We start from the raw sequence: 12929 nt of genomic DNA, 5'->3' as shown, positions 1-12929 counted from the left end.
AATTATATTTTTACCGTTCGATAGTAGTTGTATATGAGACTAAGTTCTAAGTAAAACGCATGGTATAATGGAACTATTCTCTTTCTTCCATCTGTTGTAAACCATACTTGAAAGTCTGAAATACTTCCACTTGGTGGTTCATATAGCTTTGTAGGTTTTTCGTAAAAGTCATTTGCCAAGCATAAAAAGAGTTTTGTGCACCAGAAAATGAAGCATGAACGATAATAGCATCTGAGTCGAAAACATTTTCATATGTTCCATTAGGGTTTTCGACTTCATAAAAGTCCGGGTGTACTGGATATGCTGCAGGCTGATTTAACATCCTCAAAAATCTATACCATGCCAAGTTGTTATATTTTGTAGAAATATAAACGTTTTCTCCAAGGTCTTCTATTTTATTGATTTTAACAGTTGCATTTTTCCTGTCATAAACAATATCGAGATGGTACTCTCCTTCGTCAATGTTAAACTGGTTTGCATATTCGAGATAGATATCGTTTATTTTTTTCTTGAAAAGCTTGAAGAGTTGTTTCTAAGTTTACAAGCAAATTCACTTGTAAAAGTTTTCCCTGTTCAAATTTCTCATACGTACGTTTTTCTTTGTTATAGTATCGAACTTCAAAAGCGACCGTAAATGGGAAACCATGTATGGCTTCTGAAATGAACTTCATTCTACGAAAGCCAATAGCTTTTGTGACGGATGGGTCTCTTAACCATCTAAGTGGGTAGTCAAAACGATAGCCTTCATGCTTTACGGTCTCTGTCTCAAACTTTTGACCGACATTCGTAAAAAGTTCATCTAATGGTTTAGTTGTAGCAACTCTTGAATTTTCTTTTTCTATTGAAAGCATATTTTATCTAGAATAAAAAATGTCGAAAGAAACAGCGTCTATGAGAGAAATACAACACAACCGACAACTCATTGTACAAGCTCTAAATAAGAACACAACAAACTTTTCAAACTATTCTAAGATATCTGAGTCATTGAAAGAAGGAAACTTAAAACTGACATTAAACCCATTGACAGACGAGTTTCTGTTTCAAGACAACAAGAACCATACTGTTTGTATAAATCCAACAAAAAGAACTTTAAACGAGAAACCTATAGATGAACTTCTTTTGAAAGCAGATATTGACAACAAAGCTGACAAAGAGTATGTCATTGAAAAAGTTCAAGAAGAACATGACAGAGCAGATGCAACATATGCAACGAAAGAACATACTCATCCTGAACTAGCAGACAAAACATATGTTGACAATAAAATGTCAAGTGAAGTGACAAGAGCTGACAAAGAATATTCTAAAAAGACTCATACACATACCATTGCAAATATTACAAACTTACAAGAAACCTTAAACAGGAAAAGTGACGTTGGACATACACATACATCTTCTGAAATAACAGACTTAAACGTTAGCCTTGAAAAGAAGGCAGATAAGAACCATACACACGATTTCTTCGCAACTGTTGGTATAGAAAATATTGAAGGAACGGTTGAAGAAACTGGTGGGGATGCATTATATTGGAAACCTCCTAACTTTCCACAAGGTTTAACATCGGATGAAGACATAACAACGATGAAATACATTAGATGTAGAAATGTCTATGTCATGGAGGATGAAAACAAAGTTAAATTCACTGCTCAAGATTTATATGATAAAAAAGCTGACAAAACAGAGCTTCAAACGTTAAAGACAGAAATACTTCAAACACTATATCCTATAGGTTCTATTTACACGTCAATGAACTCTACCAGACCAGAAGTAGTACTTGGTCTCGGAACTTGGACTCAAATAGTCGACAGGTTTTTGTATTGTGCAAACTCTTCAAAGGAAACAGGCGGAAGTAAAACGATTTCAGGTGAAAACTTACCTGCACACAGTCACTACATAGATTTAAGTACATCTCAAGCAGGTTGGCATAAGCATAGATTTTGGGATTGGTCAGCAATGAAAAAGGTAAAGGATATGATGTTAAAGACAACGTTCAGTTTGCTATAAATTGTTTCTGGGGTAGCACACAGGGAGAAGGAAACCATACACATCGCGTTTCAGGGTATACGCAAACAACGGGACAAAGTAAAGACTACATGCCACCTTACATGACAGTTTACGCATGGTATAGAATTGCTTAGTCGTCATTTTCAACTTCTTTAGCATATTCGTCAGGAGTTGTCTTATATTTGTTAGGAACTGTCTTTGAAAGTATACCACCTTGAACTTTGACAAGTTTGAAACGAGGTCTGACAATAGTAGTTTTATCTTCTGCTTGCAGTGTGTACATTTTGCCATGTTTGCCTAAACTTCATAATATTCTCTTGTATACTTTCTTCTATTTTTACGAACACGAATGTGAGTACCTGTCGAGTTCCCATTGTTGTCATAGTCAATAGTATTTTCATATGGGTCGCGTTTAGGTATTTCTATTTTTACTTTGTCACCTTTCTGAAGTTTGAAGCCTGGCATTCTTTCTTGTTTGTCTCTTTTGACTAAAACTATTAAATATATAGTCTTTCTCTAAGTCAGGTTGTTTTTCATTTCTTCGGGGGAGTGGTTTCCCAAACCTTTTTTGTTACGGCTATTGTAAATATTTTAAAACTTGTCTCATCTTTGCCATGGAGAAGTGTCTATACTTGTCGTCATATGACATTTCATCTACCTCACCACCTTGTGGTTGATTTAAGTCTCTTAAGATTTTTTATACAACTGTCAATGACACCAAGAGCAGAATGGTTTTGGGTCGACAATGAAATATTGGTTTACATTTTTTTGAACGCAGATAGTTTTTAATATCGTCTGATTTGAAAGAACTTTCACAGTCAGATGTCAGTTTTGTTGGATGGTATTTGTCAACGAATATTGTCAAAGCAGTTTTCACATCTAAAATATTTTTGGACCATAATGGTATGGCTTCACAGTATCTTGTGTTTTGACCGACAAATATTAGCCAGTATGGTGGTCCATCTTCTCTATACCTTGGAATGTTTTCCAAGATATCCATAAACAAGCATTTGGTGTTGAACTAAAGATTTTTACCATGAGTGCTTTCTTTGTTGCCTTAGAAACATAGGGGTCCTTGTTTGAATTCGTCATTTTTAACCATAAGAAATGGGTTTATTTGGCGCATTAGCAGGAGTCGCATCTAGATTTTTGCCAGCAGTGGGAACAATAGCCAGAGGTGCATTTGGAATTGGAAGGAAGATTTTGAGTACATTAGGTATACTGAAAGAGAAAGCACAACCTATTATACAAACTGTACAGAAAGGTTGGGAGGTAGCACGAGATGCAGCAAATCTTATTCCAAATCCTGAAACAAGAGGAAAAGTTCAAGGATGGATGGACAATGTAGGAAGACAAGCAGGAAACTACTATAACAAAGCAAATGACTACTATAACCAAGCAGGGCACTACATGGACCAAGGTGAAAGATTCTTTAACAGAGGATATAACCATGCACAACAGTGGGTAAACAACAACCAACCTCAACCACCTCAAACGTGGGAATGTAAAATTTTTTACTGAGATGAAATGAACAATACAGCATTGAGACAAATGGCTCAAGATGGATTTGTCGGCTTCCAGCAGTTACACAACCACGTGTTTGTCAAGTTCTTCCTATACCTCAGGAAGTTTTTAGACCGACTTAAAAAACCTAAACAACCAGTTGAAAACAAAACAAACTAAAATTTTTTACTGAGATGAAATGACCGAAGAAGTTGAAACGGTAGATTTGACACCACAAACAAAAAGTTCAGAACCATTGTCAAAACCTGTCAAAGAACTTACAGATGAAGAGAAAATTCAATAATAGAAAGTGCTAGGTCTGGAAATACAAACTCTAACTACAAAGTCACTTTTCATAAAAATGGAACGGCTAGTATCTCAAAAAAGAAACAGACTCTCACAAATAAAATATTGAAGTCTGAAGGAGCTTTCGAGACAACAGATGGAAAAGTTTACTTCACTGACCAACAGTTCATTATAGAACATCTCATTGACTTAGAGTCAAAATATTCTAAACTTTACAACAAACACAAAAAGTTGAAAGGAAAACAAAAACAAATGGCATATGACATTTATGAAGATACTAACGACACAACCATACCTGCAAGTGAAGTAAAGTCAGATGAACCGAAAAGTGACGAAAAACCAATAGAAGAAGAAAAACCAAAAACTGAAGAAAAACCAAAACCAAAGGTTAGTTTTCAAACTAAACCAAGTCAACCTTCATTAGCTGGTATGGGTTGGCGTCAAAGACTTATGGTAGCCGGTGGTTATGTAAAGTAAAGAGAAAACATTTTTTTATTTTTATTTGAAATGTACGCTGAGTTTGTTGGAGAAGACCGTTGGGAAACTTGTTTGTTAGATGAGAAATATGAAATGGCATACCATTTAAAATAAAACATTTTTTTCAAAAAAACATTTTTTTATTTTATTTGAAATGTACGCTGAGTTTGTTGGAGAAGACCGTTGGGAAACTTGTTTGTTAGATGAGAAATATGAAATTCACTGTTGTGAGTCATTTGAAGTCAGAAACAAAGAGACAAAAAGAGTTTTAAGCGGATGGGAGCGAAATGACGGATATGCTATGATGAGGATGAGTGGAAAAAACTATTTTAAACATATTGTCATTGCAACTCATTTTATACCGAACCCTAACAATTTACCTTTTGTAGACCATATAAACCGTATAAGAAATGACAATAGACTTGAAAACTTGCGTTGGGTCACTTGTTCTGAAAACAGTAAGAACAAAAGCAAAATTGGAGATATAGTATTCGAATTTGTCGACGAACTAGAAGATGAAACAATTGAAATTACAGACTATGGCGAGCATACGTTTGAGTTTTACTACTACAGCGAAGAACAGGACTCTTTCTACTTTTATACCGGCGTAAACTATAGAAAATTACAAGTATGTTTTACTAAGGAAGGCTATGCTTATGTAAACGCTAGAGATACAGATGGAAAAAACGTTAGACTATATCTTAACAAATTCAAGAAGCTATATGGCATACCATTTTAAAACAGTATATTTTTTTTATTTTTATAAAAAATGCCCCCGTATAGAATGGATAGAAGGTCTGCTAGAATAAAAGCAGAGTTAGAAAGATATGGTTGGAGAGTTTCGAAGAAGTTTAAATATAGGAAGGGAAGACCCATAAAAGTCTATGACAAACTATCTGGTCTTCGCTATGAAATGGACTTGGAAACAGCACGCGCAAATTATCCAAACAGACTAGAGAGGTTAGAAGAAGAACGTCTTATGGACATGCCTTTCGATGTTACTGAGCCTCAAGTTGAAGGACACGACGGCTTTGCCAGGTTCTACTGGAAACATGACGAACAATTGCATCCTTTGAGAAGGAAAAAAGGAAAAGGTGAAGACGCACATGCTCCCATGGAAAGAACAAGATATGCATATGAAAAGTATCGCGAGGTTAGAAGTAAAATTACTTCTGGTCGAACCTTTACAGTAAATTTTGACGAAGGAAAGAACAAAGAAGGCTTCATGGGTGTACTTGCTGCAATTCAAGACGGAAATAAGAAAGGATACAATCTCAGACTAACCGTAACAGATTTAGATGGTCATATTTACTATGCACATGGCAATGTCACAACAGCCGCACAACTTCTTGACGCTTTCAAGACTACAAAGAGAGAACAAATGGTTGACTCCGACTCAGACATTTTGAATGCAATTGAAGGAATTGCAAGTGTCAAGTTCGAATGGTACCAACCTAACCCTCAAGCAGTCAGACAACATGCTGGATACTTCCCGTTCAGAAATAAGTCTGACATTGACTTGACAAGGTATGGAATTTTACAATTCAATTGAAACAATTGTCAATGAACCTTGTATTTCTTACATGTCTCAGGAACTCTGGTCTTGTTACAGATGAGAAAATGAAGTATCTTGAGTCATGTGTGAAAACAAGGTACATTCTCAGAGGTCAATTGTCAAAAGTTGCACCGTTGGCAAATGTGAATATCCGAGTCAACATTCCGACTGAGAAAGGTTCTTCACATGATGACTATGTTGTTGACTTCAAATTGCCATGGTTGAAGATTGTAATTGTCCACAACCACTTCATGTTGAACGAAAGTCTTACAAACCCATTGTTCGGAAAGGGCAAATGCAACATTGTCAGAGCTGTTAACATTCTTTTCGAGAAAGGTTTGTTGGAACCAATTCCAGATGACAAGCTGACAGAAACTTTTGTACCAAAAGACGAAACAAACTTTTCATTGTTAGCAAGACCAAAAGTTGTTCCAGACAAAGTTATAGCACAAAAGAAGTACACAATTCCACAAGGAGTTGGATTGTTCGGATACCAACCTGAACCAGAAGAACTTCCAATGAGGTTGCAAGAACTTCAAGATGCTATAAACAAACATCCATTGAGAAATCCAATCGACGTCAAATTGTATTGGAGAGCATCAGAGTTAGGTCAGAAGGTTTTATATGAAACAGGTTGCTTCGACGATGTTTATGAGATAACAGGAGAAGTTTCTCAGAAGATAAGAGACTCACTTGAATTTCCACGAACTGGGCCGATTGGATGCGACAAGTTCGACTCATACGAAAAAATATACTATGTCGACCTTAACGCTGCGTACATGAGGTTCGTCCAATATATTCCGACTGGAATTCCAAACGAAAACGGCGAGTTCCCGGGAAGGAACTATACAGTTGGAAAGGTCATACAACAACTCTATGATATTAGGAAAGCTTCAAACCCCAAACTTGCAATGACAATCAAATTGCTTATGAATTCGACATGGGGATATTCCATTAAAAAACCTCAAAAGATGAAGAGTAAACACTATGAGAAGGTCGACAACTTTGTTGAAAGGTTTTCTCCTTTTGTTTTGAAATACGAGTTCACCGAAGGTCAAGGTGGCTCAGTAACCACAGTAAAACCTATTGTCGAACATTGGTCTTATCCTCAGTTCGCAAAGGCAGTCCTTGACAACTACAACAAATTTTTCTCAGAGGTTAAATCGAAAGTGAAGGTATACTATGAGAACATTGACGCACTCATGACGAACGAAGAAGGATACAACAAACTCATTGAAATGGGTTTAGTCGGTGAAAAGATGGGCCTTTTTAAGCTAGACAAGGTATTTTCCGAAGTTCATGTAATATCGAAAAGGAAGTACTGGGGTGTTAAAGAAGATGGTGAAATAGTTAAACATTGCATGAAATAAAACATGGCATACCATTTTAAAACATTTTTAAAACAGTATATTTTTACATATATAAAATGCTTCAGGTTGAAAAACAAAGAACAAAAGTAGCAGATACAAAACCGTTAGACTATATCTTTACAAACGCTGGCAGGAATATATCAGATGAAGAAATTTCATCCCGAACATACAGGTTTGACTATCCAATTCGTTGGCTTCAAAGTCCTTCAGATGCAAAGGCAATAGGATTTAGAAGAGTTTTGTTTTCAAATAGAACTAATGCATTCATGTTTGCAGTATATTTTCACGGTCAGTATAAAGGCTCTGATGGTCTAATAGAAAAATTTGACGAAATGAGAATCTTTACAATTCGTTCAGACGAAAGTCTTGAAAAAACTCTAAATGACTTTCAAACTCAAATAAACAAATACTACTGGGAATTTCAAGAAAAATACGACTCTTTACTAAATGGAACATACTATCTAAAACTAGAATACGACAAGATGAACTCCACAGTTTCATTTCAAAGGATTGAAAATAACCCTCCAAGAGATACAGAGTTTTTATATTGGGGAGTAGACAGACGTTCTTGGGCACAATTTCTTCGGTTACTAAACCAGAACGAACCATTGCCACCTGACGGTCCTTTTAAATTTATACTCCCACCAACAGATTTGACAGTTTATAGAAACGTGTTCGATCCTCAAAATGTCATGTGTCATGCAAGTTTCAGTTCAAGCAACAACAGTTTTCTTTGTATCGGTAAGGACTTTTATGACTTTGCTTCTAAATTCTACGAACCACCTAGTAACAGTTTCTCTGACTTTCAAGTCTGGTTCACAACAAACGGTGTGCAGCATATAATTCCATTGTACTATGACTTTTATCTCGAATTGTCTTTCATATACAACTACGGAAAAGTGCTGAAAAAGTATTGAAAAATATATTTTAGGTGAAGAGGTCACTCGGTCACTCGGTCACTCGGTTAACTAACATCTTTTTGAAAATGGTGACAACATGACATTTTGACAACAACACAGGAAATAGATTTCATCATCTAATTTCTCATGAATTTCATCGTCAATGTTTTGAAGAACTGAAGGGGTCACCAGGTCACCAGGTCCCTCGGTCCCTCGGTCCCTCGGTCATTTTAACTTCTCTGAAAAAGTGTGACAACATGACATTTTGACAACAACACAGGAAATAAACTTCATCGTATATGAGCGTAAATCAGACAAAAATATATTTTAGTTTTTTTTTAAAAAATATTTTTTATTTTATTGTAAGAACATGTCAGCAACAACAGCACCAAACTCGTTAGTCATGAACCCAACATCTATGTTAGTAGAAATGAAAAGCTTCATTCCTTCTTCATATACTTTCGAAACAGAAATCCAGAAGATAAAGCAAGAACTTCTCCAAGGAGATTTAGACTGTAGTGCAAAGGATGAAACAAATGAACAGTATCTTTATGAAATGCAGGACCTGGTGGAACATCTACCTAAAATTCCTGAAATACAACAACAAAAGCTTACTATTCCAGAATTCGATGAAATAGAAGTGAAACCAACTGACTCAGTAGAAACCAAAAAGTTCATACGTAAGGTAAACTATGAGTTTCTTGGATTTCATTGCAACCACAAAGACTGCGATATGGTATATTTCATTGACATATACAAATCTGAAGAGTTTAAGACCTACGACAACTTTGTTTCGTTAGTTGCAAAATGTGTATGGCAGATAAGAGATAAAGATAGAAGAGGTAAAGTATGGAACGAACAGATAAAACCAGCAACTTTTGAGTTAAAGAAAACCATTTACGCCTTACTTGTTTTAGCAGGACAAATTTCAGAATATAATGCAAAAATGAACTCACAATGTTCAAAATGTAAAGCAGCAATGAGGAAATATAACTACTCCGTCAAAGAGATAGAACGTATGCGAAACGACTATGCTGACTTAAAGAAAGAAGCAGAGAAACCAACAGAAAATAAAATGGACATGTTGACATTTCTGAACAAAAACTATCCAACTGCTAACGATTTCCTTCTTTCAGATGTCAAGAAGAAATATAAAGAAACTTTCGGTATCGTTAAAACTTTTGATATCCTTCGTGAAGAAATAGAAGCTACAAAACTGTTTAAAGTCATGAACCATCACAACATATACCATGTAAAACGCTTATAAAACTTTTATGTTAGAAATATATTTTTGCCTGATTTACACTCATTGACGATGAAGTCTCAACAAAAACATATACGAAGAAGTCTATTTTCCTGGACTGTTGTGAAAATGTCATGTTGTCACCATTTTCAAAAAAATGTTAGTTGACCGAGGGACCGAGGGACCGAGGGACCTGGTTAGATCTAAAATATATTTTTGCTGAAAAAAATGACCAAATTTCATGAATTTCCTCATATGTTTGCTACCCCGACTTTTTTCGGCCTTGCATAAAACTCTATGAAATCATGAAAAAATGACCAAATTTCATGATATAACTGTATTTTTTTGACGAAGTGAACTTTTACTCTTCGTAAAAAAAATCCCTGAAATCATGAAAAAATGACCAAATTTCATGATATAACTGTATTTTTTTGACGAAGTGAACTTTTACTCTTCGTAAAAAAAATCCCTGAAATCATGAAAAAATGACCAAATTTCATGATATAACTGTATTTTTTTGACGAAGTGAACTTTTACTCTTCGTAAAAAAAATCCCTGAAATCGTGAATTTCCTTAAGATAGAAAAATAGAGTTAGTTTTTTTAAAATATTTTTTTTTATTTTGTATGTAAGAACAGGAAATGACAAGCACTGAGTTTGAAACAGTTAAAAAGATAGACAATGAGACCAAAATAGTTAGAATAGGTGATTTAAACGTAAGATACTCAAAGAAATACAAGAAATATTCTTTGTCAGACATTTTAACACCATTTGGAAAGAAAACAAACCATTGGGTTGCAATTGCTTCAACTCAGAAAATTTTGACAAGAAATCCTGAGCTGATGATATCGGTAAGATTCTATGGAACTACAGCATATCTTATAGACAAAAGTCTTATACCAGTAGTTTTGTTCTGGATTGACCCAGTTGTTGGATATAATTTCATAACATATGGTTCATTCGATACGGAACGTTGCAGTGAAGGCTTACTTTACATCGTTCAGAAACCGAAGGACTTCAATACAAAGAGATATAAGATAGGAAGAACATATAATATAACTCAAAGATATGACAGTACAGTCAATAGAGTTAAGGTTGTGTTTGTTAACGATATGAGAGCTGCTGAAACAGAACTACTTGAAGTTTTTGAGAAAATATATGGTGCTCCCACGAAAGGTAAAGAAACTTTCGAAGTAGATGAGATAGAGAAAGCTATAAAAGTATTTGACGAAGTTGCTGAAAAATACATGTAAAGCGTTTATTTTTGGTCTTTTATACAAGATAGAAAATAACGCTAATTTTATTTTTTTTTATTTTTTTATTTTGTATGTAAGAACAGAAATGACAACAACAGAGAACACAACAACTGCTATCGTTCATGAAGCCATAGATGAAGAATACGAGTACATACAGTTTAACAAACAACTCCGTCTCATTCGTTCGGTCAAAGATGACATGTACCAAATGCAAAGTATTTTGACAGCATGTTTTGCTCCAGACACTAAGAAACCACAAGACTGGTTTGAATTAAATAGCACTCATGAACTTTTGAGTGAGTTCGAACATGTAGAACTTAAAAAGATGTACCAAGACAGACAAAACTTACCATCGTATCTAAAAGGTATATATGTTCATAAGTTCCTAGTTAGTTCAATAGCAATGTGGGCTTCACCTCGTTATGCTTGGTATATTTACAGACTTCTTGACGAAGTTGCTGAAAAATACATGTAAAGCGTTTATTTTTGGTCTTTTGTGAAAGTAAGAAAATAACGCTAATTTTTTATAAAATATTTTTTTTATTTTGTATGTAAAGACAGATATGTCAACATCAGAGAACACAACACCTGCTATCGTTCATGAAGCCATAAGTGAAGAATACGAGTACATACAATATAACAAACAGTTACGTCTCATTCGTTCGGTCAAAGACGATATGTACCAAATGCAAAGTATTTTGACAGCTCTTCGTTCTACAAAGCAAGCACATCATTGGTTTGAAAACCAACAGACAAAAGAACTTTTAGAAGAATTTCCTCATATGTTTGCGTTCCGCGGTTTTCCGCGGAACGAGATTCCGTACGAAAATCGTAAAAATTTGCCAAATAGTTTGAGAGGCTGGTATGTTCATAGACTTCTTGTAAATGCTGTTGCAATGTGGGCTTCGCCTCGTTACGCTTGTTATATTTTCATGATGTTAGATGAAATTCATAGACAAGAACGTGAAGAGATGGAAAAGAAACTTCATGCAAAAGATGAAGTCATTGAAGCAAAAGACAAAAACATACAGAAAAGAATACCACGTTCGGTACCAAAAGGAAAGGAAAAGAACTATAAGTATATGATTTACACTGAAGAGATGGAAAATGAAGAAGACAGAGATATGGTTATGTTGCATTTAGTCAGAAGAAACAACAAAAGCTTTTACGACCTTGCTAAGATTTACAAATCTGACAGAAATTGGTTCTATCGCGAAAACTTACCGATTTCAATGACACCAAATGAAGATGTTAAACAGATAGTTCAAGATACGTTACCTCAAACACACTATGATATGAAAGGTTGTACAATACTTACATTCAAAGAAGATTTGCCATTACTGAAGGAAAAGATAACAGAGTATTTCGATAACTTCAAAGAGGAAGAGTAAATGAACCATTTATTTTTCAAGCTTGACACCAAAGATGGCTCATGTAGCTCTAGATGGTAAATTGTCTTGTCCGAGTCTTTCTGACATTCCGAGTCCTTCCTTCCAACAGGAAAGGTCCTTCCTTCCAACAGGAAAGGTCCTTCCTTCCGACAGGAAAAGTCCTTCCTTCCGACAGGAAAAGTTTTTCTTTCCTTCAGGAAAAATTTTTCTTTCCTTCAGGAAAAGTTTTTCTTTCCTTCAGGAAAAATTTTTCTTTCCTTCAGGAAAAATTTTTCTTTCCTTCAGGAAAAATTTTTCTTTCCTTCAGGAAAAATTTTTCCAGTTGTCCGTCCGTAAACCATTCAAATTTTCGAAAATTGAGAACTTTTTGGCCGACCTTCAGGAAAAATTTTTCTTTCCGACAGGAAAAATTTTTCTTTCCGACAGGAAAAATTTTTCTTTCCGACAGGAAAAGTTTTTCTTTCCGACAGGAAAAGTTTTTCTTTCCGACAGGAAAAGTTTTTCTTTCCGACAGGAAAAGTCCTTCCTTCCGACAGGAAAAGTCCTTCCTTCCGACAGGAAAAGTCCTTCCTTCCGACAGGACACAAACGAATGTCCGACGTACCACCAACCGAGTCCATTCCAAAGCCAGAAGAACCGACAGCCCCAGCACCACAACAGACTAAGACTCAAACACTTACATTTTTACGCTTGACTTTTTACAATTTGAACTTTGTTTGCGTAGATATGAATTCTGAAAGAAGTATGAGGGTCTTGTATGACTTTGTACTTCTCCCATAGTTCATGTCTGTCAAACTTACCTGCCATGGACTCTTTCATAAGTTCCATGAAATCGTCTTCGGACAATCCGGGGAAAAGTATGATATCAGTAAGTATTCTCTTTACATCCTTACTTAAACTCTTTGCTGTCTGTACACAAATGACAACTG

The 12929-nt window shown here is 35.3% G+C and overlaps 7 protein-coding genes and 2 pseudogenes across 9 annotated transcripts, besides 1 other annotated feature; 8 read left to right on the top strand and 1 right to left on the bottom strand.

The window, feature by feature from the left end:
- Nucleotides 1–2: 2 nt before the first annotated feature.
- Nucleotides 3–851, bottom strand: TVAGG3_0721470 (annotated as a pseudogene). Its single transcript has one exon. A coding segment is annotated over exon 1 (849 nt).
- Nucleotides 852–1062: 211 nt separating this feature from the next.
- Nucleotides 1063–12929: part of a mobile genetic element that runs on past the window's edge.
- Nucleotides 3755–4287, top strand: TVAGG3_0721460 (annotated as a pseudogene). Its single transcript has one exon. A coding segment is annotated over exon 1 (533 nt).
- TVAGG3_0721450 (uncharacterized protein) lies at nucleotides 5057–5745 on the top strand (the record flags this gene model as incomplete). Its single annotated transcript, XM_051244136.1, has 1 exon — nucleotides 5057–5745. A coding segment is annotated over one exon (689 nt), but the record flags the coding sequence as incomplete, so codon positions are not given.
- TVAGG3_0721440 (uncharacterized protein) lies at nucleotides 7269–7659 on the top strand (the record flags this gene model as incomplete). The annotated part of the gene is made up of 1 exon (XM_051244135.1): nucleotides 7269–7659. A coding segment is annotated over one exon (391 nt), but the record flags the coding sequence as incomplete, so codon positions are not given.
- Nucleotides 7695–8129, top strand: TVAGG3_0721430 (uncharacterized protein; the record flags this gene model as incomplete). The annotated part of the gene is made up of 1 exon (XM_051244134.1): nucleotides 7695–8129. The coding sequence occupies one exon, from the start codon at nucleotides 7695–7697 to the stop codon at nucleotides 8127–8129; it is 435 nt and encodes a 144-aa protein (XP_051090721.1).
- Nucleotides 8482–9378, top strand: TVAGG3_0721420 (organellar and viral DNA polymerase type B; the record flags this gene model as incomplete). The annotated part of the gene is made up of 1 exon (XM_001296206.1): nucleotides 8482–9378. One exon carries the CDS (start codon nucleotides 8482–8484, stop codon nucleotides 9376–9378), a length of 897 nt encoding a protein of 298 aa, XP_001296207.1.
- On the top strand, nucleotides 9995–10606 carry TVAGG3_0721410 (organellar and viral DNA polymerase type B; the record flags this gene model as incomplete). Its single annotated transcript, XM_001320486.2, has 1 exon — nucleotides 9995–10606. One exon carries the CDS (start codon nucleotides 9995–9997, stop codon nucleotides 10604–10606), a length of 612 nt encoding a protein of 203 aa, XP_001320521.2.
- On the top strand, nucleotides 10695–11084 carry TVAGG3_0721400 (KilA, N-terminal/APSES-type HTH, DNA-binding family; the record flags this gene model as incomplete). The annotated part of the gene is made up of 1 exon (XM_001295300.1): nucleotides 10695–11084. One exon carries the CDS (start codon nucleotides 10695–10697, stop codon nucleotides 11082–11084), a length of 390 nt encoding a protein of 129 aa, XP_001295301.1.
- On the top strand, nucleotides 11173–12000 carry TVAGG3_0721390 (KilA, N-terminal/APSES-type HTH, DNA-binding family; the record flags this gene model as incomplete). The annotated part of the gene is made up of 1 exon (XM_001295301.1): nucleotides 11173–12000. The coding sequence occupies one exon, from the start codon at nucleotides 11173–11175 to the stop codon at nucleotides 11998–12000; it is 828 nt and encodes a 275-aa protein (XP_001295302.1).

The sequence above is a fragment of the Trichomonas vaginalis genome, chromosome III (genome assembly GCF_026262505.1).
Source record: "Trichomonas vaginalis G3 chromosome III, whole genome shotgun sequence".
Classification (NCBI taxonomy): Eukaryota; Parabasalia; order Trichomonadida; family Trichomonadidae; genus Trichomonas; species Trichomonas vaginalis.
This window is presented reverse-complemented; position numbering and strand designations above follow the sequence as displayed.